General features: G+C 39.7%; 1 protein-coding gene across 1 annotated transcript; it reads right to left on the reverse strand.

Moving 5' to 3' along the window:
• Positions 1–24,758: 24,758 nt before the first annotated feature.
• LOC113922103 (olfactory receptor 2AP1-like) lies at positions 24,759–25,686 on the reverse strand. Its single transcript, XM_027593891.1, is given in 2 exon segments — positions 24,759–25,158; positions 25,160–25,686. Coding segments are annotated over 2 exon segments (927 nt in total).
• Between the last annotated feature and the right edge of the window lie 2,063 nt (positions 25,687–27,749).

Below are 27,749 nucleotides of genomic sequence, written 5' to 3' on the forward strand. Positions count from 1 at the left end.
AGCCATATACATCCCAAAGGAAATTTTTAGTATTTTCAGGCAGACTTTTAATTGGAAGATAGTCCATACATTGACCCTGAAAAACCTGTGGCTCAAGCTACTAGAGTCTTTTCTGTCTCTGTAGCCAGGACGCTATAGAAATGAGAGTTTATCTCTTCGTCCACTTCCAGCAGATCTCCTTGTGCAAGTGGAGACAGAAAAATCAGTAAATTGAGTCCAGTTGCTAAGCACTATTATCTGAGTAAGACAACCTGTACAGAGTGTAATTAGCATTTGTGAGATGCTTTGTGGAATTACCAAAAAAAATTGTGGTAAAAAACATGGAACATAAAAGTTACCATCTTAACACCATCTTTAAGTTCAGTAGTGTTCAGTATATTCACTTTGGTGTGCAACAGATCTCTAGAACTATGTATCTTGTAAAACTGAAACTCTATACCCATTAAACAACTCCCGTTTCCCCCTTCCCTCCTACCGCTGGCAAGCGCCATTCTACATTCTGTTTTTATGAATCTGACTACTTTAGTTAAAAGTAGTAAAATCATACAATATTTGTCTTTTGTGACTGTTTTATTCTGTTTAACATAATATTCTCAAGACATTTCCTCCCTTTTTAAGGCTGAATAATATTCCATTGTATATACATATCCCATTTTGTTTACCTGTTTATCTGTCGATGGATGTTTGGCTTGCTTCTGTTTTGATGATTGTGAATTATGCTGCCATAAACATGAGTGGGCAAATATATCTTCAAGATCCTGCTTTCCAAAAAAAAAAAAAAAAAGGCCTTGCTTTCAATTCTTTTGAATATATACCCAGTAGCCTATCTTGCTGGATCATGTGGTAATTTTATTTTTAGTTTTTTGAGGAACCACTGTACTGTTTTCCACAGTGGCTGTACTCTGTGTGGAATTTTTACATCAAAAGGAGTACTTGAATATCCGTGACACAGCGTAAATGCAGAGAGATGCTTGATTCTAAGATAAGAATTAACATAAATGATGCCTTAATGAGGCATTAAGTGTTTTCTGTTTTATGTGTATATATCATCTTTCCAAAAGCAGACTATAAATTCTTTAAGATCGGGGTAACACTTATTGAATGATTGTAGTGTTGGTTTATGCTAGGCTCATCATGAATATATTATTCCTCTTTTTTGATATTCTTTTATTCCCCAATCACAGTCACAAAAACATACAGTATGATCAAAACACATAGTTGTTAAATAAATGAAAAAAGATAGTGCTCTCCCCCCCACCCTTAGTTTGTTCTCCATTTACCCTTTTATCTTTGGCAATTTACCATATAAATTGTGTATTTTTTCTTGCTTTTTTTTGATCTAGTAATTAATAGGAACTTTCCAGGGCCAGTTTAGGATAACATCGCTTGAATACATAAATTGATTTTACTGTTTCCCTTCTGTCTTCCACTGATGAATGGTCGGTAAGTCATGAATATTACCTGGTTCTGCTGGGGTTTTGAGCGGAGACCCAGGCCTCTATCAGCAAGATTGTATTTTGAGATTTTCCTTGTTCATAGTTGGTGCTCTTCCATCACCAAATAATAAAAATCTGTATTTCTTCTATTTGTAATTCGTAATTGAATTTTGAAATGACTTAAAGTGTGTAAAGTTTGTTTGGGCACAGAACTCCCTCATGCTTAGTTTTCAGGATACTGCTATCTGTCACTGATAGAAAGAGAAACTTCAGACATCAAATGATTTCAGGAGGGGCTTTTAGGAACTGCTTTACATTCTTACCACTGACTTAGGGAGAAGTGTTCATGTGCACCTGGACTCCCCTATCCTATCTCTCTAAGCCTCCTGGACGGGCTGAGTCACTTTTCTTGGGATACAAGTATAGCCCCAACACAGAACCAGGAAAAGGGCTATCAGATTACTTGGTCATAATATTCTTTTTCAGAAAGGTCAGTGATTTTCCCAAGAAAAGCCTTAAATGTCTAGAATCCTGTGGGTGTCTTAATGTCATTCTGATCTTCTAAGTTTCCTGAAATAAAGAAACCTTAAGCCCCTGGGATCCTAAACTCTGTACTCCTGGGCTGTGTGCCTATCTGGAACACCGGAGAGTTGTCTTTGCTGTTGTTCCCGAGAATATCCTAATCTTGAGGATGTGTGAAATGAGGTCATGTCATCCAATGATGTGAATATCCAGGCCTGCATTTCCTGGCCATGAATTTTTGGTCTTTGATGAATAGCTTTGTTATAAAAAACATCACATTTGCTTTCCACATAAATTCTATAATAAATCTGCTTCAATAATTTTACAAATCATTGCAGCATTGTTTGTTGTTGTAAAAAGTTGGAAACAATTTAAATTTCCACTAGTAGGGAAGTGACAAAAAAATTTTGGCACATCCAAACTACAAAATAAACAAGCCAATAAAAATGAGTGGGAAATAATATATATTAACTAACTGGAATTTATTTATTTAATTTGTTTGAACTAACTGGAGTTTAAATAAAAACTTAAAAAAATGAATGGGAAAGATTTATGTGAACTCACTTGGCAAGATATATTTGGTATCCTGCTATGTGAACAAAGCACGCTGCTGAACTCTAGTGTATTTTATGATCCCATTGGGTAAAAAAAGACATATATTTTTATATCGATATATCTTATATCTGATATAAAACTATATTTTATGTGCATAGTCACATAGATCTGGGACAATAAATAGTGAATTTATGAAGTTAGATGGGAAAGTGAGGGACATATGGGGAGCTATCTTCTTTTACTTTATGCTTGTCTAAATTGTATAAACGCTATAAGTAACTTTCTTAAACTGAAGTATAGTTGACACAGAATGTTCTATTAGTTTCATATACAACGTAGTGAACTGACAATTTTATACATTACCCAGTTCTCACCCCAGTAAGTGTAGTTACCTATTTGTCACCATACAATGTTATCTCAACATTATTGGTTGTATTTCATATGCTATATCTTTCAACCCCATGACTTATTTATTTTATAACTGGCGGTTTGTACCTTTTAATCTCCTTCACCTATTTCACCCAGCCTACCACTCCTTCCCTCTGGCAACTACCAGTTTGTTCTCTATTTACAAGTCTGTTTCTGTTTTTTGTTTTCACATATAAGTGAAATCATGAGGTATTTGTCTTTGTCTCTCTGACTTATTTCACTTAGCATGATATTCTCTAGGTCAAAACCATCAACAAAATGAAAAGACAACCTACTGAATGGGAAAAGTTACTTTTTAATTAAAAAACCAATTACATGATTTCATGCTCCATAAGCCCAAAGAGGGAACATTGATATAACTATAAACTGAGAATATACTTACACTTAACTGTCAGGGCAAGTTCTGTGGGATATTACCCATACATGTCCATGGGATGAATCACTATTAGAAGTCTGATGTGGTTGAGTGGTGGCATAAAACTGAACTTGTTTGCTTTCTCACCACTACTGATTGACCTAATTGTTCACAGAAGTTCCCAAACTTATGAAAATTTAATAGGAAAAATCATACTCATCCTGCTCTATGTCAGCTTAGCTGTCATTTGCTACTTCTTCATTCCACAATAATTTAAAATGCGCCCTGGCCTCACACCCTTGAGATGTGATTTATTTAAATAAAGCATACTTAGTGATATTCAAAAGCATCCTCCTTCAAAGTCTTATTTCCCTTCTTCTGACTTGTTTGAGGCTGAGTATGTGCTGCTTGTGATTTTATAGCAGACTGACGTGTATTTTAAATATTCTATTCTATTCTATGACGTGTATTTAAATATTCTATACATGCTGAAGAGACCTCAGCATGATCAGTTGAGGAGAAAAATCAAAGATCCCAGGAGGCCAACATTCAGAGCGTACTAATGAACCCTATTTTGTTGAGAACTCTGGAATTGAACTTTTTTATTTTTTTCTTTTTTTTTAAAATTTTTTATTGTTATGTTAATCACCATATATTACATCATTAGTTTTTGGTGCAGTGTTCCATGATTCATTGTTTGTTCATAACACCCAGTGCTCCATGCAGAACGTGCCCTCCTCAATGCCCATCACCAGGCTAACCCATCCCCCTACCCCCCTCCCCTCTAGAACCCTCAGTTTGTTTTTCAGAGTCCATCATCTCTCATGGTTCGTCTCCCCCTCTGACATACTCCCCTTTTCTTCCTCTCCTGTTATCTTCTTCTTTTTCTTTTTTCTCAAAATATGTTGCATTATTTGTTTCAGAAGTACAGATCTGTGATTCAACAGTCTTGCACAATTCACAGCGCTCACCGTAGCACATACCCTCCCCAATATCTATCACCCAGCCACCCCATCCCTCCCACCCCCAACCACTCCAGTAACACTCAGTTTCTTTCCTGAGATTAAGAATTCCTCATATCAGTGAGGTCATGTGATACATGTCTTTCTCTGATTGACTTATTTCACTCAGCATAACACCCTCCAGTTCCATCCACGTCGTTGCAAATGGCAAGATCTCATTCCTTTTGATGGCTGCATAATATTCCATTGTGTATATATACCACCTCTTCTTTATCCATTCATCTGTCGATGGGCATCTTGGCTTTTTCCACAGTTTGGCTATGGTGGACATTGCTGCTATAAACATTGGGGTACACGTACCCCTTTGGGTCCCTACATTTGTATCTTTGTGGTAAATACCCAGTAGTGCAATTGCTGGATCGAACGGTAGCTCTAATTTCAACTGTTTGAGGAACCTCCATACTGTTTCCCAGAGGGGTTGCACCAGCTTGCATTCCCACCAACAGTGTAGGAGGGTTCCCCTTTCTCCACATCCCGGCCAACATCTGTCGTTCCCTGACTTGTTAATTTTAGCCATTCTGACGGGTGTGAGGTGGTATCTCATTGAGGTTTTGATTTGGATTTCCCTGATGCCAAGCGATGTTGAGCACTTTTTCATGTGCCTGTTGGCCATTTGGATGTCTTCTTTGGAGAAATGTCTGTTCATGTCTTCTGCCCATTTCTTGATTGGATTATTTGTTCTTTGGGTGTTGAGTTTGATAAGTTCTTTATAGATTTTGGATACTAGCCCTTTATCTGATATGTCATTTGCAAATATTTTCTCCCATTCTGTCGGTTGTCTTTTGGTTTTGTGGACTGTTTCTTTTGCTGTGCAGAAGCTTTTTATCTTGATGAAATCCCAATAGTTCATTTTTGCCCTGGCTTCCCGTGCCTTTGGCGATGTTTCTAGGAAGAAGTTGCTGCGGCTAAGGTCGAAAAGGTTGCTACCTGTGTTCTCCTTTAGGATTTGGATGGACTCCTGTCTCACGTTTAGGTCTTTCAACCATTTGGAGTCTATTTTTGTGTGTGGTATAAGGAAATGGTCCAGTTTCATTCTTCTGCATGTGGCTGTCCAATTTTCCCAACACCATTTGTTGAAGAGACTGTCTTTTTGCCATTGGACATTCTTTCCTGCTTTGTCAAAAATAAGTTGACCATAGAGTTGAGGGTCCATTTCTGGGCTCTCAATTCTGTTCCATTGATCTATGTGTCTGTTTTTGTGCCAGTACCATACTGTCTTCATGATGACAGCTTTGTAATAGAGCTGGAAGTCCGGAATTGTGATGCCGCCAGCTTTGCTTTTCTTTTTCAGTATTCCTCTGGCTATTCTGGGTCTCTTCTGGTTCCATACAAATTTTAGGATTATTTGTTCCATTTCTTTGAAAAAAGTGGATGGTATTTTGATGGGGATTGCATTGAATGTGTAGATTGCTCTAGGTAGCATTGACATCTTCACAATGTTGATTCTCCCAATCCATGAGCATGGAACGTTTTTCCATTTCTTGGTGTCTTCTTCAATTTCTTTCCTGAGTATTTTATAGTTTTCTGAGTACAGATCCTTTGCCTCTTTGGTTAGATTTATTCCTAGGTATCTAATGGTTTTGGGTGCAATTGTAAATGGGATCGACTCCTTGATTTGTCTCTCTTCTGTCTTGTTGTTGGTGTATAGGAATGCCACTGATTTCTGTGCGTTGATTTTATATCCTGCTACTTGACTGAATTCCTGTATGAGTTCTAGCAGTTTTGGGGTGGAGTCTTGTGGGTTTTCCACATACAGTATCATATCAACTGCAAAGAGTGAGAGTTTGACTTCCTCTTTGCCGATTTGGATGCCTTTGATTTCTTTTTGTTGTCTGATTGCTGTGGCTAGGACTTCTAATACTATGTTGAATAGCAGTGGTGAGAGTGGACATCCCTGCCGCGTTCCTGACCTTAGGGGAAAAGCTCTCAGCCTTTCCCCATTGAGAATGATATTCGCTGTAGGTTTTTCGTAGATGGCTTTTATGATATTGAGGTACGTACCCTCTATCCCTATACTCTGAAGAGTTTTGATCAAGAAAGGATGTTGTACTTTGTCAAATGCTTTTTCTGCATCTATTGAGAGGATCATATGATTCTTGTTCTTTCTTTTGTTAATGTATTGTATCACGTTGATTGATTTGCGGATGTTGAACCAGCCTTGCAGCCCAGGGATAAATCCCACTTGGTCGTGGTGAATAATCCTTTTAATGTACTGTTGGATCCTATTGGCTAGTATTTTGGTGAGAATTTTTGCATCCATGTTCATCAAGGATATTGGTCTGTAATTCTCTTTTTTGATGGGGTCTTTGTCTGGTTTTGGGATCAAGGTAATGCTGGCCTCATAAAATGAGTTTGGAAGTTTCCCTTCCATTTCTATTTTTTGGAACAGTTTCAGGAGAATAGGTATTAATTCTTCTTGAAATGTCTGATAGAATTCCCCTGGGAAGCCATCTGGCCCTGGGCTTTTGTTTCTTGGGAGATTTTTGATGACTGTTTCAATTTCCTTAGTGGTTATAGGTCTGTTCAGGTTTTCTATTTCTTCCTGGTTCAATTTTGGTAGTTGATACATCTCTAGGAATGCACCCATTTCTTCCAGGTTATCTAATTTGCTGGCATAGAGTTGCTCATAATATGTTCTTATAATTGTTTGTATTTCTTTGGTGTTGCTTGTGATCTCTCCTCTTTCATTCATGATTTTGTTGATTTGGGTCATTTCTCTTTTCTTTTTGATCAGTCTGGCCAGGGGTTTATCAATCTTGTTAATTCTTTCAAAGAACCAGCTCCTAGTTTCGTTGATCTGTTCTACTGTTCTTTTGGTTTCTAGTTCATTGATTTCTGCTCTGATCTTTATGATTTCTCTTCTCCTGCTGGGTTTAGGCTTTATTTGCTGTTCTTTCTCCAGCTCCTTTAGGTGTAGGGTTAGGTTGTGTATTTGAGACCTTTCTTGTTTCTTGAGAAAGGCTTGTATTGCTATATACTTTCCTCTCAGGACTGCCTTTGCTGTATCCCAAAGATTTTGAACAGTTGTGTTTTCATTTTCATTGGTTTCCATGAATTTTTTTAATTCTTCTTTAATTTCTTGGTTGACCCATTCATTCTTTAGTAGGATGCTCTTTAGCCTCCATGTATTTGAGTTCTTTCCGACTTTCCTCTTGTGGTTGAGTTCTAGTTTCAAAGCATTGTGGTCTGAAAATATGCAGGGAATGATCCCAATCTTTTGGTACCGATTGAGACCTATTTGTGACCTAGGATGTGATCAATTCTGGAGAAAGTTCCATGGGCATTAGAGAAGAATGTGTATTCCGTTGCTTTGGGATGGAATGTTCTGAATATGTCTGTGAAGTCCATTTGGTCCAGTGTGTCATTTAAAGTCTTTATTTCCTTGTTGATCTTTTGCTTAGATGATCTGTCCATTTCAGTGAGGGGGGTGTTAAAGTCCCCCACTATTATTGTATTGTTGTCAATGTGTTTCTTTGCTTTTGTTATTAATTGCCTTATATAATTGGCTGCTCCCATGTTCGGGGCATAGATATTTACAATTGTTAGATCTTCTTGTTGGATAGACCCTTTAAGTAGGATATAGTGTCCTTCCTCATCTCTTATTACAGTCTTTGTTTTAAAATCTAGTTTGTCTGATATAAGGATTGCCACCCCAGCTTTCTTTTGGTGTCCATTAGCACGGTAAATGGTTTTCCACCCCCTCACTTTCAATCTGGGGGTGTCTTTGGGTGTAAAATGAGTCTCTTGCAGACAGCATATTGATGGGTCTTGTTTTTTAATCCAATCTGATAGCCTGTGTCTTTTGATTGGGGCATTTAGCCCATTTACATTCAGGGTAACTATTGAAAGGTATGAATTTAGTGCCATTGTATTACCTGTAAGGTGACTGTTAACTGTCTGTTGTCTGTGTTCGTTTCTGCTCTTTGCTACTTTTAGGTTCTCTCTTTGCTTAGAGGACCCCTCTCAATATTTCTTGGAGGGCTGGTTTCGTGTTTGCAAATTCCTTTAGTTTTTGTTTGTTCTGGAAGCTTTTGATCTCTCCTTCTATTTTCAATGATAGCCTAGCTGGATATAGTATTCTTGGCTGCATATTTTTCTCGTTTAGTGCTCTGAAGATATCTTGCCAGTCCTTTCTGGCCTGCCAGGTCTCTGTGGATATGTCTGTTGCCAATCTAATGTTTCTACCATTGTAGGTTACATATCTCTTCTCCCGAGTTGCTTTCAGGATTTTCTCTTTGTCTCTGAGACTCGTAAGTTTTACTATTAGATGTCGGGGTGTTGACCTATTTTTATTGATTTTGAGAGGGGTTCTCTGTGCCTCCTGGATTTTAATGCCTGTTTCCTTCCTCACATTAGGGAAGTTCTCTGCTATAATTTGCTCCAATATACCTTCTGCCCCCCTCTCTCTCTCTTCTTCTGGGATCCCAATTATTCTAATGTTGTTTCGTCTTATCGTATCACTTATCTCTCGAATTCTGCCCTCGTGATCCTGTAGTTGTTTCTCTCTCTTTTTCTCAGCCTCTTTATTTTCTATCATTTGGTCTTCTATATCGCTGATTCTCTCTTCTGCCTCATTTATCCTAGCATTTAGTGCCCCCATTTTTGATTGCACCTCATCAATAGCCTTTTTGATTTCGATTTGGTTAGATTGTAGTTCTTTTATTTCTCCAGAAAGGGTTTCTCTAATAACTTCCACGCTTTTTTCAAGCCCAGCTAGTATCTTTAAAGTCATGATTCTGAACTCTAGGTCTGACATCGTACTAATGTCCGTATTGAGTAGGTCCCTGGCTGACGGTACTACCTCTTGTTCTTTTTGCTGAGGTGATTTCTTTCGTCTTGTCATTTTGTCCAGAGGAGAATAGATGAATGAGAGAACAAAAGGCTAACAGGTTTACAACGTCCCCAGCAAATATACTGTATACAAATCAGAAAAGACCTGAAACCAGGGGAAAAGAAAGGGAAAGAAAGAAAAAAGAAAGAGAAAAAGAAAAAAAAAAGAAAAAAAAAGATAAAAACAAAAACAAAACAATTCAAAAAAGGCAGAATATGATCAAATATGATCAGGCTAGTGCATAGATCAGTGCCACACACTAGATTTTGGGCGTATTTTGGTCTGTTAGAAAAAAGTGCCTCCTAAAATTTTAAAGGAAGAAAGACATATATGTACAAAATAAGGGTTGATACAATGAAGGGATGGAAGATGACTGTAAAGATGAAAATTATAAAAGATTTTATAAAAGGACTTGGTAAGATAAGTTGTTTGAAAAAAGAAAGGAGATTTAAGAAAAAAAAAAAAAGGAAAAAGGGAGAGAATGTGATCAGGCAGGAGACTAGAACAAAGCCATACACTAGTGGTTTAGGGTATATTTTGATCTGTTAGAAGAAACTGTACCTCAAAATTTTAAAGAGAGAACAACTTATATATATATGCCAAAAACAAGGATAACTACTATGAAGGGATAAAATATGACTCTAAAAATGAAAAAAAAAATAAAAAATGTTTTTTTTTTAAAAAAAAGGGATTTATAAGATGTTGGTTGAAAAAGGGAAAAAGAAAAATAAAAAAAAGTCAACAAAAATTAACTTTGATGAAATAATGAATCATGGTAAAAAAAAAAAAAAAAAAGCCATGAATCTATGTGCAGTATTCCCCTAGCTCTGGAGTTCTCCTATTCTCCTTGATCGATCAACTTGGTCTTGGCTTGCTGGCTGTTTGTGTTGATCTTCTGGGGGAGGGGCCTGTTGCTGTGGTTTCCAAATGTCTTTGCTGGAGGCGGAATTGCCCCGCCCTTGTCGGTCCGGGCTAAGGAAGCTGCTCCAGTTTGCTCTCAGGAGCTTTTGTTCCCTGCAAGCTCTCGGTACAGCTTTGGAGGACCAGGGCGAAAATGGCGGCCTCCCAGTCTCCGCCGGGAGGAGCCGAGAACTCGGGGCCCCACTCCTCAGTGCGCCCCCAGAGAAAAGCAGTCACTCCCGTGTCCCCGGTCTCTGGCTGCACTCCGTGCTCACCCGGCCTGTGATCGAGCGTTGCTATCTCTGGCACCCGACCCCGCTCGGAGTCTCCAAACCCAGCAGATCCCTGCAGTGCGTTCCCGCACCGCTCCTCCCCGGGAAGGAAGGGGAGTCTCCCCGGATCTGCTGCTTGTTGGGTCCTTGCTGGGGGAGCCGTGCCCCGACTGGGCCGCAGATCACAGTTTATGGCAACCCCGAGCTGAGAGCCCGCGACTCTGCTCCGTCTCTGCAGCCGGCTTCCCCGCCCCGACACCTGGGAGCTCTGCCGCACTCAGGCACCCCCGGTCTCTCTGTGACCCCAAGGGTCCTGAGACCACACTGTCCCGGGAGGATTCCACCCCCCGCTTAGCCACTGCAGCGACGTCCCTCCGCCGAGCCAACTTTTAAAAGGTCCGATTTTGTGCTCTGCGGCTCTAGCACTTGCTAGAAGCGGCCGGCGGAGGCCCCTCCCCCGCCGTCTATCCTCCCGAATATCGCCTCGGATTCACTTCTCCGCACGTCCTACCTTCCAGTAAGTGGTCGCTTCTCTGTTCAGAGAGTTGTTGCTACTCTCCTGTTCGATCTCCTGTTGAGTTCGTAGGTGTTCAGAATGGTTTGATCCCTATTCAGTTGAATTCCTGAGACCAGACAAAATCTAGGTCTCCTACTCCTCCGCCATCTTCTGGAATTGAACTTTTTAATAAGGGGTTGGGGAAGAAATCCAAAGGGACTCTGAGGAAGTTAACAGGAGACTGTCAGTGTAGTACAAAAGCCTTGTGGAAACTGCAGTAATGATAATGATTGATAACAGGAAATAGAAAACAACTTTTTTTAAAAAACATTTTTTTGAGCAGTTTACTACATTCTGGGCATAATGCTGAAGATACCTTTGTTATATTTAAATACGACTCTAGACAATATACCTTAATTGTTTGCTTGATGTTCAGAACACTGTATGTCTCCTCAAGGGCAAGATAGTAGTAGCACTGGGGGTATCTGCCTTCTGTCGCTGTGGCGATCTTCACATTGGTCAAGTAACATGAGATATGGAGGAGAGATTAGTATTTTCCCCATTAGTCCCTTTTCTTTTCCATCAGTCTTTTTGTCCTGATAACTGTTTTCTTATAGAAGACTGGTGGCCCTGTGTCGTTCCTCCATTTCCTAAGTCTTGCAAATCCTTCCTCCACTTCCTAACACTCCTGCTCAAACCTTTTAAACCCACACACTATAGATCTCTAAATATTTTATTTTATTCCAATGCAGTTAACATACAGTGTTAGATTAGTTTCAGGTGTAATTATAGTGATTCAAGTCCATATATTACTCAGTGCTCATCAAGATAAATGTATTCTTAATCCCCATCATGTATTGCATGCAACCCCTTACCTACCTCCTCTCTGGCAACCATCAGTTTATTCTCTATAGTTAAAAGTCTGTTTCTTGGTTTCTCTCTCTCTCTCTCTTTTTGCCTTTGTTCATTTGTTTTGTTTCTTAAATTCCACGTATTAGTGAAATCATATGGTATTTGTCTTTCTTTGGCTGACTTATTTCACATAGCATTATACTCTCTAGCTCCATTCATGTCATTGCAGATGGCAAGATTTCATTCTTTTTATTGCTTAATAATATTCCATTGTGTGTGTGTGTGTGTGTGTGTGTGTGTGTATCTATCTATCTATCTATCTATCTATCTATCTATCTATCTATCTCACAAATCTTCTTTATCCATTCATCTATTAATGGATACTTGGGCTGTTTCCATAATTTGGCTATTGTAAATAGTGCTACTATGAACAGAGGAATCTATGTATCCCTTTGAATTAGTGTTTTTGTATTTTTGGGGTAAATACCCAGTAGTGTGATTACTGGATCATAGGGTAGTTCTACATTAAACTTTTTGAGGAAACTCCATACTGTTTTCCAGAGTGGTTGTACCAGTTTGCATTCCTACCAACATTGTAAGAGGGTTCCTTTTTCTTTACATCTTCACCAACAGTTGTTACATCTTATGTTGTTGATTTTAGCCATTCTGACAGATGTGAGATATACCTCAGTGTAGTTTTCACTTGCATTTCTTTGATTATGAGTGATGTTGAGCATCTTTTCATGTGCATGTTGGCCATCTGAATGTCTTCGTTGGAGTAATGTCTGTTCATACCTTCTGTCCATTTTTTAATTGGATTATTTTTTGGGTGATGACTTTTTAAGTTCTTTATATATTTTGGATACTAACCCTTTGTTGGATATGTCATTTTCAAATATCTTTTCCCATTCCATAGGTTGCCTTTTAGTTTTGTTGATTATTTTCTTCATTGTGCAGCTTTTTATTTTGATGTAGTCCCAATAATTTATTTTTACTTTTGTTTCCCTTGTCTCGGGAGACATATTTAGAAAAATGTTGCTATTTTGGCCAATATCAAAGAAATTACTGCCTGTACTCTCTTCTAGGATTTTAATGGTTTTCTGTCTCACATTTAGGTCTTTAATCTATTTTGAATTTATTTTCAGGTATGGTGTAATAAAGAGGTCCAGTTTCTTTCTTTTGCATGTTGCCGTCTGGTTTTCCCAACACCATTTGCTGATGAGACTGTTTTTTTCCCCATTGGGTATTCTTTTTTAAAAAAGATATTTTTTTATTCATTTAAAGAGAGAAAGAGTGAGCTGGGGGAGGGGTAGAGGAGGAGGGAAAGAATCTCCAGCAGACTCACACTGAGCACGGAGTCTGACATGGGGCTGGATCCCACAACTCTGAGATCATGACCTGAGCTGAAGCCAAGAGTCAGATGCTCAACTGACTGAGCTACCAATGTGCCCCCCCCATTGGATATTCTTTCCTGCTTTGTGAAAGATTAATTTGCCATATAATTATGGGTTTATTTTTGGATTTTCTGTCTTGTTCTATTGATCTATGTGTCTATTTTTGTGCCAGTACCATATTATTTTGATTACTGTAACTTTGTAATATAACTTGAAGTCTAGAATTGTGATCTATCCAGTTGTGTTTTTCTTTTTCAAGATTGCTTTGGCTATTTGAAGTCTTTTGTGGTTCCATACAAATTTTAAGTTTGTTTGTCTTAGTTCTGTGAGAAATGCTGTGGGTATTTTGATAGGGATTTCATTAAATGTGTAGATTGCTTTGGGTAGTATAGACATTTAACAATATTTGTTCTTCCAATCTATGAACATGGTATGTTTTTCCATTTGTTTGTGTTGTCTTCAGTTTCTTTTATCAGTGTTTTATAGTTTTCAGAGTCCAGGTCTTTTAGTTTTGGTTAAGTTTATTTCTAGGTATATTATTATTTTCGGTGCAATTATAAATGGGATTGATTCCTTAATTTCTCTTTCTGCTGCTTCATTATTGGTGTATAGAAATGCAACAGATTTCTGTACATTGATTTTTTTATCTTGTGATTTTACTAAATTCATTTATCATTCATTTAAATTCATTCTAGTAATTTTTTGGGTGGAATCTCTTGGGTTTTATATATATAGTATTATGTCATCTACAAATAGTGAAAGTTTTACTTCTTCTTTATCAATATGGATGACTTTAATTCTTTTCACTCTCTGATTGCTGTGGCTAGGACATCCAGTACTATGTTGAATAAAAGTGGTGAGACTGGATATCCTTGTCTTGTTCCTGACCTTAGGGCAAAAGCTTTCAGTTTTTCCCCATTGAGGATGATGTTCCCTGTGGGTTTTTCCTCGAAGGCCTTTATTATGTTGAGGTATGTTCCCTCTAACCTTACATTGTTGAGGGTTTTTATCATGAATGGCTGTAGTACTTTGTCAGATGCTTTTTCTGCATCTATTGAGAGGATCATATAGTTCTTATCCTTTCTTTTATTAATGTGGTGTATCATGTTGATTGATTTGCGAATACTGAACCACCCTTTCAACCCAGGAATAAATCCACTTATCATGGTGCATGATTCTTTTAATGTACTGTTGGATTCGATTTGCTAGTATCTTGTTGAGAATTTTTGCATCCATGTTCATCAGGCATATTGGCCTGTAATTCTCTTTTTTTTAGTGGGGTCTTTGGTTTTGGAATCAGGGTAATGCTGGCCTTGTAGAATGAGTTTGGAAGTTTTTCTTCCATTTCTATTTTTTGGAAGTGTTTGAGAAGAATAAATATTAACTCTTCTTTAAATGTTTGGTAGAATTCCCTTAGGAAGCCATCTGGCCCTGGACTTTTGTTTGTTGGGAGATTTTTGAATACTGATTCAATTTCTTTGCTGGTTATGGGTCTGTTCAAATTTTCTACTCCTGTTTCAGTTTTGATAGTTTACATATTTCTAGGAATTTATTGATTTCTTCCAGATTTTCAAACTTGGTAGCATATAATTTTTCATAGTATTCTCTTATAATTGCTTGTATTTCTGTGGTGTTGGTTGTGATCTCTCCTCTCTCATTTGTGATTTTATTTGTTTGGGTCCTTTCTCTTTTCTTTTTGATAAGTCTGGCAGGGGGTTTATCATTTTTAATTCTTTCACAGAACCAGCTCCTAGTTTCATTGATTTGTTCTACTGTTTTTTTTTGTTGTTGTTGTTGTTTGTTTGTTTCCATATCATTTATTCTGTTCCAATCTTTATTATTTCCCTTCTTCTGCTGGCATTAGGTCACTTGCTATTCTTTTTCTAGCTCCTTTAGGTGTAAGGTTAGGTTGTATATTTGAGATTTTTCCTGCTTCTTGAGGTAGGCAGGTATTGCTATATACTTCCCTCTTAGGACTGCTTTTGCTCCGTCCCAAACGTTTTGAATCATTGTGTTTTCATTTTCATTTGCTTCCATGTATTTTAAAATTTCTTCTTTAATTTCCTGGTTGACCCATTCATTCTTTGTAGGATGTTCTTTAACCTCCATGTATCTGTGGTCTTTCCATATTTTTTCTTGTGGTTGACTTCAAGTTTTGTAGCGTTGTGGTCTGAAAATATGCACGGTCTGATCTCAGTCTTTTTGTACTTTCTGAGGCCTGATTTGTACCTAGTATGTGATCTATTCTGGAGAATGTCCCTTGTGCACTCGAAAAGAATGTGTGTTTTGCTGCTTTAGGATGAAATGTTCTGAGTTTATCTGTGAAGTCCATCTGGTCCAGTGTGTTATTCAAAGCCATTGTTTCCTTGTTGATTTTCTGCTTAGATGATGTGTCCATTATTGTATGTGGGGTGTTAAAATCCCTTACTATTATTGTATTATTATCAATGAATTCCTTTACATTTGTTATGAATTGTCTTATATATTTGGGTGCTCCCAAGTTGGGGCATAAATATTTACAGTTGTTAAATCTTCTTGTTGGATAGTTCCCTTTATTATGATATAGTGCCCTTCTTCATCTCTTGTTATACTCTCTGGTTTAAAATCTAGTTAGTCTGATATAAGTATTGCTCCTCTGTATTTCTTTTGATGTCCATTAGCATGATAAATGATTCTCCATCCCCTCACTTTCAATCTGCAGGTGCCTTTAGGTCTAAAATGAATCTCTTGTAGGCAGCATATAGATGAGTCTTGTGTGTGTTTTTTTTAATCCATTCTGACACCCTATAATTGGAGCATTTAGTCCATTTACGTTCAGAGTAATGATTGTTAGATATGAATTTAGTGGCATTGTATGACCTGTAGTGTCAGTGTTTCTGAAGATTTTCTCTGTTCCTTTCTAGTCTCTGTTGCTTTTGGTCTTTCTTTCCTACTAAAAGAGTCCCCCTTACTATTTCTTGTAGGGATGGTTTAGTGTTCATGAACTCCTTTAATTTTTTCTTTTTTGGTCTGGGAAACTCTTTATGTTTCCTTCTATTCTGAATGACAGCCTTGCTGGATAAAATATTCTTGGCTGCATTTTCCCCCACTCAGCACATTGAATATATTATGCCACTGCCTTCTGGCCTGCCACGTTTTTGTGGAGAGGTCTATAGCTAATCTTATTTGTCTTCTCTTATAAGATAAGGATTTCTTTTCTTTTGCTGCTTTTAGGATTTTTTATTTATCTTTATATTTTGCAAATTTAACTAAAGTATTCTTGGTGTTGGCCTGCTTTTGTTGATTTTGAAGCGATTTCTCTGTGCCTCCTGGATTTGGGTGTTTCCTTCCCCAAATTAGGGAAGTTCTCAGCTATAATTTGGTCAAATAAACCTTCTGCTCCCTTCTTTCTCTCTTCTTCTGGGACTCCAATGGTATGAATGTTATTACACTTTATGGAGTCACTGAGTTCCCTAAGTCTGCATTGGTGACCTAATATTTTTCTTTCCCTCTTGTTTTTAGCTTCATTATATTTCATAATTCTATCTTCTATATCACTTATTTGTTCCTTTGCTTCTTCCATCCTTGTTGTCATTACATCTAGTTGGTTTCACATCTCAGTTATAGCATTTTTCATTTTGGCCTGACTAGGTTTTAGGTCTTTTATGTCTGTGTTAAGGTACTCCCTGGTGTCTCTATGCTTTTCTCAAGCCCAGCTAGTATCCTTCTGATTGTTGCTTCAAATTCTGGTTCGTCCATATTACTTATATCTGTTTCAATTAGATCTCTGGCTGTGATGTCTTCTTGTTCTTTCTTTTGGGGGTGAATTCCTCAGTCTTGGCATTTGTCTAGGTCTCTGTCTTCTGTGTGTTATGAAAGCCTATTACGTCTCCTGTTCCTGAGAGTAATGGTTTAATGAAGAAGAGGTCATATAATGTCCAGGGCCTGTTGCTTCAGGAAATGTCTCTGGTGTATGTTATGTGCAGTCTGCTGCTGTGTTTTGGCTGCTCTTTTCCTCAGTCAGTCCTCTACAGAGTTTCTCCTTGCCTGCAGTGGGGAGTGTTTGGATATTGGCCAAAGTGTGGCAAGTTTAACTAGGTGTGGTCTAGTCTGCTTGTTAAAAGAGAACTGATGCTGTTTCCCCTAGAGCTGAAGCTTTGTAGAACTCTATGGTCAGTAGACGTGGTATGTGTGGGGGCTTTGTGCTGGTCTTCTGGAGGAGAGGCCTGCTGCTGCTCTGACTCTCAGGCATACTTGCCCTAGTTCAGAAGCACGTTCAGGGTGCAGGGGGGCAGGGCCAGGTGTAAGCAGTTTAAGCCTCTCGTGTTGGCTCTGTGCTGCTTGCTTAGTTTATGCTAAGGGGTGGTGGGGTAAAATGGTGCCAGCCAGCTCCCTAGTTCCTGGAGAGGGAAGTTCACTCCTTCTGCTGTCCAGAAAGCCCTCCCAGAAGAGTGACAATCTCTGCTTTGTGTCCCAGGGGTCCCTCAGATTGCTGCCTTTACCCTGTCTGTGTCCAGGCTGTCTGCCCACCTGGCAGTGCAGTGCACCTTGGGGTCTATCCCAGGTAGGCCGGCTGAGTTTTAAAACTCCAAAGTTTAGGGACCTTGTGTGGTGGGAATGCATCCTGCTTCTCTTGGGAAGGGTCTCACCCCACTGGGACTGATGCATGTTTGTCCCAGAGGGGAAGTTGCACTGAAGTACAGGGACATGGAGTTTGAAAGAAAGTTCAGCAAAGCACCAGTATCCCAGTTAGCCACTCTCAGCAGGTGTCTCTGAACCTATGCTGAGGGGCAGGGGAGAGAAGTGGTACCCACTGGCTCTTTTGTCGCCAGAGAGGCAATGCCACCTCTCCCAGATGCACTCCAAGAAGGGGGAACCATGTCTCCCAGTGCATCACAGGGGATCCTCAGATCACACCATCCACCTCCAGGCTATCTGCCTTCCTTCTCCACAGGAGCACCACAGTGCCCTTAGGGCTCTCCACACCAGCAATGCCATAGACCTCTAACACTTGAGTCTTTGAACTCTGCTTGTTGTAAAAACTCAAGCAAATCAGCCTCTTTTGTGTTCCTAGTCAAGGCTTTGTGGAAGTGTTTTCCTTATGTGATCCCCTGGCAGTCCTCTCTCTCTCTCACTCTCTCTCTCTCTCCTCTCTCCATGAACAGGGCTCCTTCCCCTCCATGGCACCCGTGACCTGTTTCTCCCCCAAACCATGTCTCTGCACCTCCTACTTTCTACAATGTGACCTCTTCTCTTGCTCTAGTTGTGCAGTTTGTTCTGTTAGTCCTTAGATTGATTTCTTGGATGTGCAGAATGATTTGATATTTATCTAGTTGTGTTTGAGTGATGAGGCAAGCCTACGGTACTCCTCCTACTCCACTGTTTTAGCTTACTCCTATACCATTGATTTCTGTTCTAATCTAATATTTCCTTCCTTCTGCTCATTTTGGGTTTTGTTTGTTGTACTTTTTCTAGCTCCTTTAGGTATAAGGTTAGGTTGTTTATTTGAGATTTTTCTTCTTTCTTGATGCAGCCTCTATGAGTGTTATGAACTTGGATATCCACCTCTCTTCCACGATTTGGGAAGTTCTCAGACATTATTTCTTTACGTAAACTTTCTACCCCCTTGCCCCTCTCTTTTCTGTTTGGGACTCCAATAATGTGTGGATTGTTTTTCTTTATGGTAACCTATAATTCATGTAGGCTTCCTTCACCTTTTTCATTCTTTGTTCTTTGGCTCCTCTGACTGGATGATAGCAAGTGAACTGTCTTGAAGTTCATTAATTCTGTCTACTGCTTTGTCGAGTTTGATATTGAAGCTCTCTATTGAATTCTTTGGTTCAGTCATATTATTTGATTCTAGGAATTCTGTTTTTTTTTTTTAAATTGTTTCTATTTCTTTGTTGAACTTCTCATTTTGTTCATGCATTGTTTTCCTATTTTCATTTAATTGTCAATCTGTGTTTTCTTGTAGCTCACTAAATTTCTTTAAGTTGATTACTCTGAATCTTTGCCAGACAGACCATAGATCTCCAATTCTTAGGGTCAGTCATTGGAGCTTTCTTAGTTTCCTTTGGTGGTATCATGTTTTCTTGATTATCCATGATCCTTGTGACCTTATGTTGGTGTCTGCATATTTGAGGAACTAGACACCTCCTCCAGTCTTTACAGACTGGCTTTGGCAAGGAAAGCCCTTCATCAATGAGCCCATGTAGAAGTTCTGGGTGGGCCATCTGCTGGAGTTCTTTGCCTATTGCCTGGTTTATCAAGTGGGCTGGCCTGCTGCTTGTTTCCGCAGGGGTTGGCCCGGTGCCTGGGTCCATGAAGGTGGGGCTGGAGGCAGGGTTCACTGGGGTGGGCCTGGTACCTGAGTCTGTGGTACCTGAGCCTGGGTCCTGGGTCTGTGTGGATGGGCCTGGATCCTGGATCTGAAGGCGCTGACCAGGGGCTGGGGACCACTAGGATGCGTCTAGGATCAGCCTGGTGCTGGTGCTGGCTGGGAGCATGGGTCTGTGAGAGACAGCCTCGAGGCTGGGTCCGTGGGACTGGTCTGATGCATGGGTGGGCTGGGTGCCTGGGTCTGCAGGAGCTGGTCTAGGAGAAGATTCATGAAAGCTGGCTTGGTGCTGGGTCTTCCATGAGGTTGGGCACTAACTTCACTCTTTCTTTCCCTTGATAAGGGTGTCTCTGCACACTGGGTTGCCCAGTCTTGCGGGGTGATGGGGGCTATGTGAAGTTATGTGAAATTGCTTTCCTACCCTTTTCAATGTGTGTTTTCTTATTCCTGTGCTCCATCTAGGTGCTGTAAACCCTTACCTGGAATTCTTAGCTCTTGTGAAGGTATTTTTGCACATGGATAGTTGTTCAAATTGCTGCTTCTGGGAAAGGATGAACCCTAGAAACTCCTATACTGTCATTTTGGAATGAATGTTGATAGAGAAGAGAAGAGGACCAGGATCTGAATCTTGGGATTTGCACTTCAACTTTAAGAGAATATGGAGAAAAGATGGAACCAGTAAAGGAGACCAAGAAGTTCAGTCAGTAAGGTAGGAGGAAAGCTAAGAGAGTTTGTGTTTCTTGGGAGGCAAGTTTATAAAGGAGAAAGTGATTGGTTGTGTCAGATGTCGCTGGGAGGTAATGTGGGATGAGGACTGACCATTGGCCTGAGTAATGTGGCAAGAGATTCTACGCCATGGAGCTTGTCAGTTTCTTATAGCAATTTAGCTTGTAGTCTCAGTCTTGTAGCTCCAAAGCCAGCAACTTAGAAAAACTGCAAAGAAGTCTGAGAAGGAGTAAGTGGTGAAAATAGGAAGAAAAAGAGTGTGATATCTCAGAAGCCAAGGGAAGAAAGTGATTCAAGAAGGAAGGGAAGATGTACTGCATAATGCTGCTGATATTTTAAATAAAATGAGAACTAAGACAAAGCCAATGGGTTTGGCAACATAGGGGTTGTGGCTGACCTTGACAGGAACACTTTTATTGGTGTGGTGGCAGATGCCTGTTTGCACTCAGTTTAAAAGAGAATGTGAAGAAGTAGACAGTGAGTATCCCAACCTTCTGAGAAGTTTTTCCATAAAAAATAACAGGGAAATGGGAGGGAGAAAGAGGAAAGAGAGCTGAGGGGGCATGCAAAGGAGTGTTTGATTGGTGGTGGACTATGGAATCCAAACCAGATGAAGGAGTTAAGGGTGTTAAGTAGTGAATGATGGTAGAGTCAATGAGAAGCCATTTTGGGTTGAACAATTTTTGGAAAAAAGGAAGGAAAAAGGGAGTGATTTAGGAAGATAGAAAGTTGTGGTCATGCTAGGATACTTGGAATCAAGATTTTAGAGGTAGTGTAGTTATTGTAAATGACAAGGTTTAGGGTAAGAATGTGGGAGTGGGTGGTTGACAGGGCCACTGGAAGTGAGGATATCAAAAATCAAGAGGCCAGAGTCTTGTCTGGATCATCTATGTAGCTGTTCAAGTCATCAAGAAAGATAACCGTTGTAAAGTAGTGGAGTGGAAGTAAGCCAGTCGCTAATTTTTCAATGAAGCCAGGACACTTGAGGTAATAAACTGAACAAGGAGCGGTATGATCTGGTGACATGTGCTTTAAGGGAACTATAGTTTTGAGGAGAAGGGAGACAATGATCTGTAAAGGGCAATGGAGAGTGAGAAGTACACATACTCCGTCTCCAGCATCAGAAATACGTAGAGTATAAACAGCCACTGCTTGAGGGAACTACATGGGAAGCAGGTTTTCAAAGTCCTCCTCTAACTGAATCCTCCTCCAACTGAAAGGAGGTTTCAGTTGGAGGAGGACTGATATGAAAAGAATTTTCAGTGGAGAAGTTGAGGATCTAGGGGATTTAAAAAATGACAGATCACTCGGGGGTAAAGAAGGGTGATCTAGAGAGCTTATAGTACTGGTGGTGGTTAAGGTAGACAGGGAGGTAATAACATGATGCAAACAGTCCTGAAGTCCTCTTAGGGGAAGGACCATCAGTTCCAATTATTACTTCTTCTGGGCTTGGTTTCTTAGTGTTGTGGGCAGGGTGGTCAGAGCCAGTTCATGTAGCGCCTTATAGATTATGGTAGGAATTTGGAACTTAAGTAATGAGAAGCCATCAGAGGGTTTTCAGAAAGAGAATGACATGATAAGATTTATATTTTAGAAAAGATCAAACCACAAGAAGTTGTTTTCCTCATTCCATCTCCCTACAATTTCTGTGGCAATAATTTGCTCTGCCAAATTTCTGTAGCCAATCCTGTTTACAGCTTGGCTGCTATTTGGAAGGAATGTCACGTAGTCTAGCCTGAGGTGTTTTCACTTTTGCACACAAGTTCTTATGGTCTCTTTTTCCTCTGTGTGTGAGTAGGTCACACTTCTTGGATTCTTTGTAGTTGTTAACTTGTTTTAATGAGTAGGTTTTGAGTGGAGCAAGTAATTGCAGGTTTGAGACATTCTGTGTCTCTTTGTGTTTCCTGTTGTGACACTTGAAGCATGACATGTGGAAATGGCAGCCTGAAAAGGTGATGTGGGAAGAGCACATGAGCAGAGTTTGCTGCTGACCCACAGTGGATATATAGTATGAGAAATTATGAACTTTTGTTATTTAAGCCACTGAGATTTTGGGAATGTTTGCTACTATAGTGCGCTAGTACACCACCTCTCGTAATGCATCTTAGTAGGATGAAAGACTTAAAATCAAATCATTTAATCTTTTGTAGTTACAAAAGGTAAACTAAAGGGGAGTACATTTTTTTAAAGGTATGTGTGTCTCTTAGACTTCTGAAAATATGCTCAGACTGCCTTTGTGAAAACCTGGTTCCACTTTTTAATTTATTTACCTATGAATATCCCTGAGAAAAGGAGAAAATAGCTCTTAGAATAATGTTAAGTAAAGTAACATTAACAGGATTTATTTGTGGCTGTGTGGTTCAAAATATGGTTAAAAGTGTTCAGAAGAGAATGAGTTTGGCCCTTTAAAAAACAAGTAGGTGATAGAAAAGCTTATGAAAATGACTTAAAATTTATGTAATAAAGACATCATTTACTCATTCCTTACTCTTCTATTAATTGAACACTTACTGAGTGCCGTAATGCTGCAAAGCCAGAAATCAAAACCATTGACCAGTAGATGGGAAAGGAGATGAACAGGGAAGAGGGAGCACAGTTAGCAGAGGATATGAGCCTCCCTGTTCATAACTGAATCTTTGTTGGAAGCTTATCGGGGATAGAGGGGGAGAAAAAAATATACTGCTTTCTCAGGTCCCATGCTCTTGGGGTCTATTTCCTTTTAAAGAGAGAGAGAAAAAAGACCCATGTTGTTCAGAAGAGATATGGGCACGGAAAAGAGAAGCTTCTTAGGAGAAGTTAGGGGCCATAGGTGGACTAATACGGGCTTTTGTATGCTCTCAACTTCATAAGGAGATTCACATTCTAAAGACTTCTAACCAAAGCTTGTTGAGAGCTTGGAAAACATGGGAAACAGGTGGAAAGCCAAGTCTACTTAAAATACTTACAAACACTTAGGAGAGTAAACCTTAAAACCGGTTAGAATGGTGGGAGATTGCATTGCTCAGTAGTTAGGCAGTTGGACTCTGGCAGAATCAGAAAGAATTGGCTTCTAATTCTAGTTCAGACACTCAGCTATGTGATATTGTACAAGCTGTTTTGCCTTTTTTAAGCTTCAGGTTCTCATCTGTAAAATAGAGTGGAATTTCCAGGCAGATCTCACAAATTCATGTGAGGCATGCCTTGCTAATTCATTGTTCTCAGGATACAAATGCTCAAATATCAAGGTTCTTCACTTAAAAAAAAATCAGTTCTGGGCCCCCTTATTCATTTGTCCTTTCCTCCATCTATCAAAAGATTATTTATTGATTCATTCAACAAGTAATTTATTGAGCACCCATCATTCCTTGGCATTGCAGATGGAATTGTGTGACCAAGAAGATATTATCCCTGCACTCCTGGACCTTACAAACTAGAGGTGAACAGACTTTTTTTTTTTAGAGAGAAAGAGAGAGAGAGAGAGAGAGTGTGTGTGTATGTGTGTGAGTTGGGGCAGGGAGGAGCAGAGGGAGAGGGAGAGAATCTCAAGCGGGCTCCACACTCAGCGCAGAGCCTGACATGGGGCTCGATCTCATGACCCTGAGATCATGACTTGAGCCTAAATCAAGAGTCAGATATTTAACCGACTGAGCCACCCAGGTGCACCGAAACAGGCTTTGTATATAACCATTATTGTGATACACTAGTAATGAGAAAACACAGACACTAATAATGAGAAACCATAGGGAGCATAATTTGGAGGTTATTCTTCTTTTCATTTCTCCACTCTTGAAATTCCATTTTATCATTCTCTTCATTTTCAGCTCCCACCCACCAGTATCCCACTATAGTCTGACTTCTTCCTACCCCACCCCAATTTCCACATTTGCTGAAAATGGCTGAGATTAACAACACCTTAATTGTCAGTTCTTAAAGTTTGATTCTTCACATTAATTGCTCTCTGAGTCATTTCACCTTGCCAACCACGTATGTTTCTTGAGACATTCTCTTTCCGTGAATTCCATAGATCTATTGCATTTCTTATCCCCCTGCCTCTTCTGCTCTTTAAATTTCGGGAGGATTCTTAGAGTTTAATATTTGAACATCTACAGTTGCTTCTATTCTTCTGTACTTCCTCTAGTCCCACATCAATTATTATGTACATGGAAAAGATTGCTAAATTCATAGATCTGGTCCAAAATCCAGATGCCTTGACACTGTGGCCATTTAATTTATGCAAAATGAGATTTACCTTAATTCAAAACTAAAACTATCATCTTCACAAACTTTTTTCCTCTTTTTTTATATCATTGAAATAATGACATTTACTCAGTTTTGTTGGTTTGAAATTTTGTGCTCCTACCAACAAATTTTTTCTACCCAAACTTTTCTTTCTCTATTTTTGCTTGCTTGACTTATTCCTACTTGTCAAGACTCAGTTTAAATGGCATCCCCTCTGAAAACATGTATTGACTCTTAAACTCAGATTGGATTACTTTTTCATCTATAAAGCCTGAATAATTTCTTTATATGAACACTTCATAGGTTGTAACTTATTTATTTCCAGGTCTCTCTCACCGGCCTGGAGTTTAACTCTTTCTTGGATATGTAGTCACTGGTAGAGAGCTTGGTGCATAGTAAGAACTCATCCATTAAGACTTTAATTCTGAAATTCTTTAAAGATTCACAAGCTTTTTGACTATATCCTTGAAGGCTTGTTTTACCTGTTGGTTCCTTAGGATGTAAATGAAGGGGTTCAACAAAGGTGCGACTGAAGTAATGACTAGAGCTACTCCCTTGTTGAATGTGTTCTTTTCTTTTGCTGAGGGCTTAACGTATGTGAAGAAGCAGCTTCCGTAAGAAAGGGAGATGACAATCATATGGGAAGAACAAGTGGAAAAGGCTTTTGTCCTTTGCTGGGCAGAGGGGAGCTTCAGAAAAGTCCTGATGATGAACATATAGGAGAGAATCACTAGCACCAGAGTGACCACTAGGGTCACAGATGCCATAAGAAAAGTGACCTTCTCAATGAGGCTTGTGTCTGAACAGGAGAGTTTCCGAAGGGGCTCATAGTCAGAAAAAATGATTCAGCCTGTTGGATGCGCAAAAGTCCTGCCGACTCATCAGAGAGATTAGTGGTCTAATAACCATTAACCCAGACAGCCAAAAGCAGAGAACCAGCTGGATGCAGACTCTGCTGCTCATGATGGTCAGGTAATGCAGGGGTTTGCAGATGGCCACATAGCGGTCAGAGGACATGGCAGCCAGAAGGTAAAACTCTGTGGCTCCGAAGGAGATAGCCAAGCAATACTGAGTGAAGCAGCCAGCAAAGCTGATGGTCTTGTTGCCAGTTGTGATGCTGATCAGGACCCTGGGAATGAAGATGTTTGTGAAGGACATTTCTAAGAAAGAGAAGTTCCGGAGGAAGAAATACATGGGAGTCTGGAGGTGGGGGTCCAGCAAGGTGAGGCTAAGGATAGTCAGATTTCCAGTGATGCTGAGTAAATAGGCAAGGGGTGGAAAGGTGAAGACCACTGCCTGGAGTTCAGGGACATCTGTCAGACCCAGCAGGATCAATTCTGTCAACATGGTTTTTTTTTTCATTGTTCGAAAATTTTGAGTCTGAAGGTAAAAGAGCGATAGCAATAAAAGGCGAGAAAGGAAGAGGTGGTCTGAAATGGACAGGTGAAATGTGAAGAGAACCCAAAGTGATGGACAGTGAACTTTTCTTCTGATGACCTGACCCAGACCAGTGGCCCGTTTGAATGATGTTGGATCCTTTCCAGTTCTATCTGCCCTTTATGGAAAAGTTCTTGTCGTTATTTCCCCACATGGTACTCTCCCCATTGCCAACATGAAGCAAGTCTCTTCCTTGCAGGTGATGTTCAGAAAGTTTGGGGAATGAGTGAATAAAGGAGTGCCTCCAGCAGCTGCCTCCTTCCAGAATAGTTACTAATTTTATCCCCCTGTATTCACTTTCTTTACTTCCCGTTGATCCTATTCATTGCCTTAGCTTTGACTGCCTAATGCTTCTTAGATTTGCTGTTTTTCTTAGTCTTTTTGCTGTTTCTATTTTTATTTGTCATATAATTATAGCAGCCTCTCATTTTCTTTCTGGCCCAACTCCCGTAAGTCCCCTAAGGCCAAAAAGTACCAGTTCTTCACTTCTTCTCAATGGACCCTTCAGGCCCATGTCTGTCCATTTGAATGCAAAGATCTGTGTATTAGGATTGTCATTCTGTCCTTTGAACTATTCCACATACTTGTCTAGGGCTCAGTAAATAATATATTAGAATAAAAACTGACATTTATTTACTCAAACTAATTCAGAATATTTAGATCTAGAGTTTTGCTTTCCCATAAGGATAGGAAGATTCTGTTATATTCCAAGGACATTTTAGGAGCTTTTCTTCCCTTACCTACTTCATACCCGGGACCCCTTCCCCAGCAGCAGCAGAGACCCCAGAGCACAAGAGAGTAGGGAAGAGGGGTTCTGGGTCCACCACTGCCCTCCCTACATGTGACTATGCCCGAGTTAAGCCCCAGCATGTGAGAGGAAAGCTGCTAACCCCCAGCTACAGCCATGGGCCCCTGCCCCGCTGCTTTCCTGCTCAGCAGCGCCCCTCCCATCAGAGATTATGGGTACTTGCACTGGGGAGGTGGCTGCTGGCCGGCCCAAGCAGAGAGCTGAGGCGTCCAAGAAATGTTCCATTGGTGGGGGACGGGGCACCAGGCGAGGTGGAGCATTCCTTGTACTTCTGGCAGCACTGATTAGCCACTGAAGGGGGTGGGGGCCAGAGTGGGGAGGTCCTGGGGCAGCCCCTGTCTTATTCCTGATTGCCCTCCTTCTCCCCCCTGGCCTGTTTCTTCTTCTTCTTCTTCCTTCTTCCTTCTTTCTTCCTTTTCTCCAACAGACCTTTTTTTTTTTTTTTTTGGTCTTATTTAAATTCAAGTTAGTTAATACATAGTGTATTATTAATTTCAGGGTAGAATTTAGTGGTTCACCATTTGCCTGTAACACCCAGTGTCCATCACCCAATTACCCCATCCCCCCACCCTCCGCCCCTCCAGCAACCTTCAGTTTGTTCTCTATAGTTAAGAGTCTCTTGTGGTTTGATTTCCTCTCTGTTTTTATCCTATTTTATTTTTCTGTCCCTTCCCATATTTATATTTTATCTCAAAATATTTAAAGCAGAAGTTCTTACCTAGAGATCCAATAATTCCTAGATCGGATTTACCATGTATATGAATCCACTAAATTATGTGATAAACATTTTGTGTATGTGGGTATAGAAATTTTATGGGGGAAGTATATGAAACTATGCTCTAGGGTTTTCTAGGAGACTCCATATTTAAGCACTTCAAGAGCATTTCAAGTCTCTACTGATTTGTGAACTCATGTGGTTAAAGAGTCACATTATGTGGGAGTGCTCTTATTGATTTATTCAAGAATTTTTCTTTGTATTGCTCTTATAAACATTTATAAAGCAGTAGTTTTCAAGCATTTTTGACCACAATGTGTTCTACATTTTTTATTATTTTTCGGCATACATATATATCTAACCTAAATAAAAGTTTTATAGAACACTTCTTAATACCTGTGCTACAATGTGATATTTTTTTAAAAAAAATTTATTGTTATGTTAATCACCATACAATTACATCAT

Source organism: Zalophus californianus, chromosome 9, assembly GCF_009762305.2.
Source record: "Zalophus californianus isolate mZalCal1 chromosome 9, mZalCal1.pri.v2, whole genome shotgun sequence".
Classification (NCBI taxonomy): domain Eukaryota; kingdom Metazoa; phylum Chordata; class Mammalia; order Carnivora; family Otariidae; genus Zalophus; species Zalophus californianus.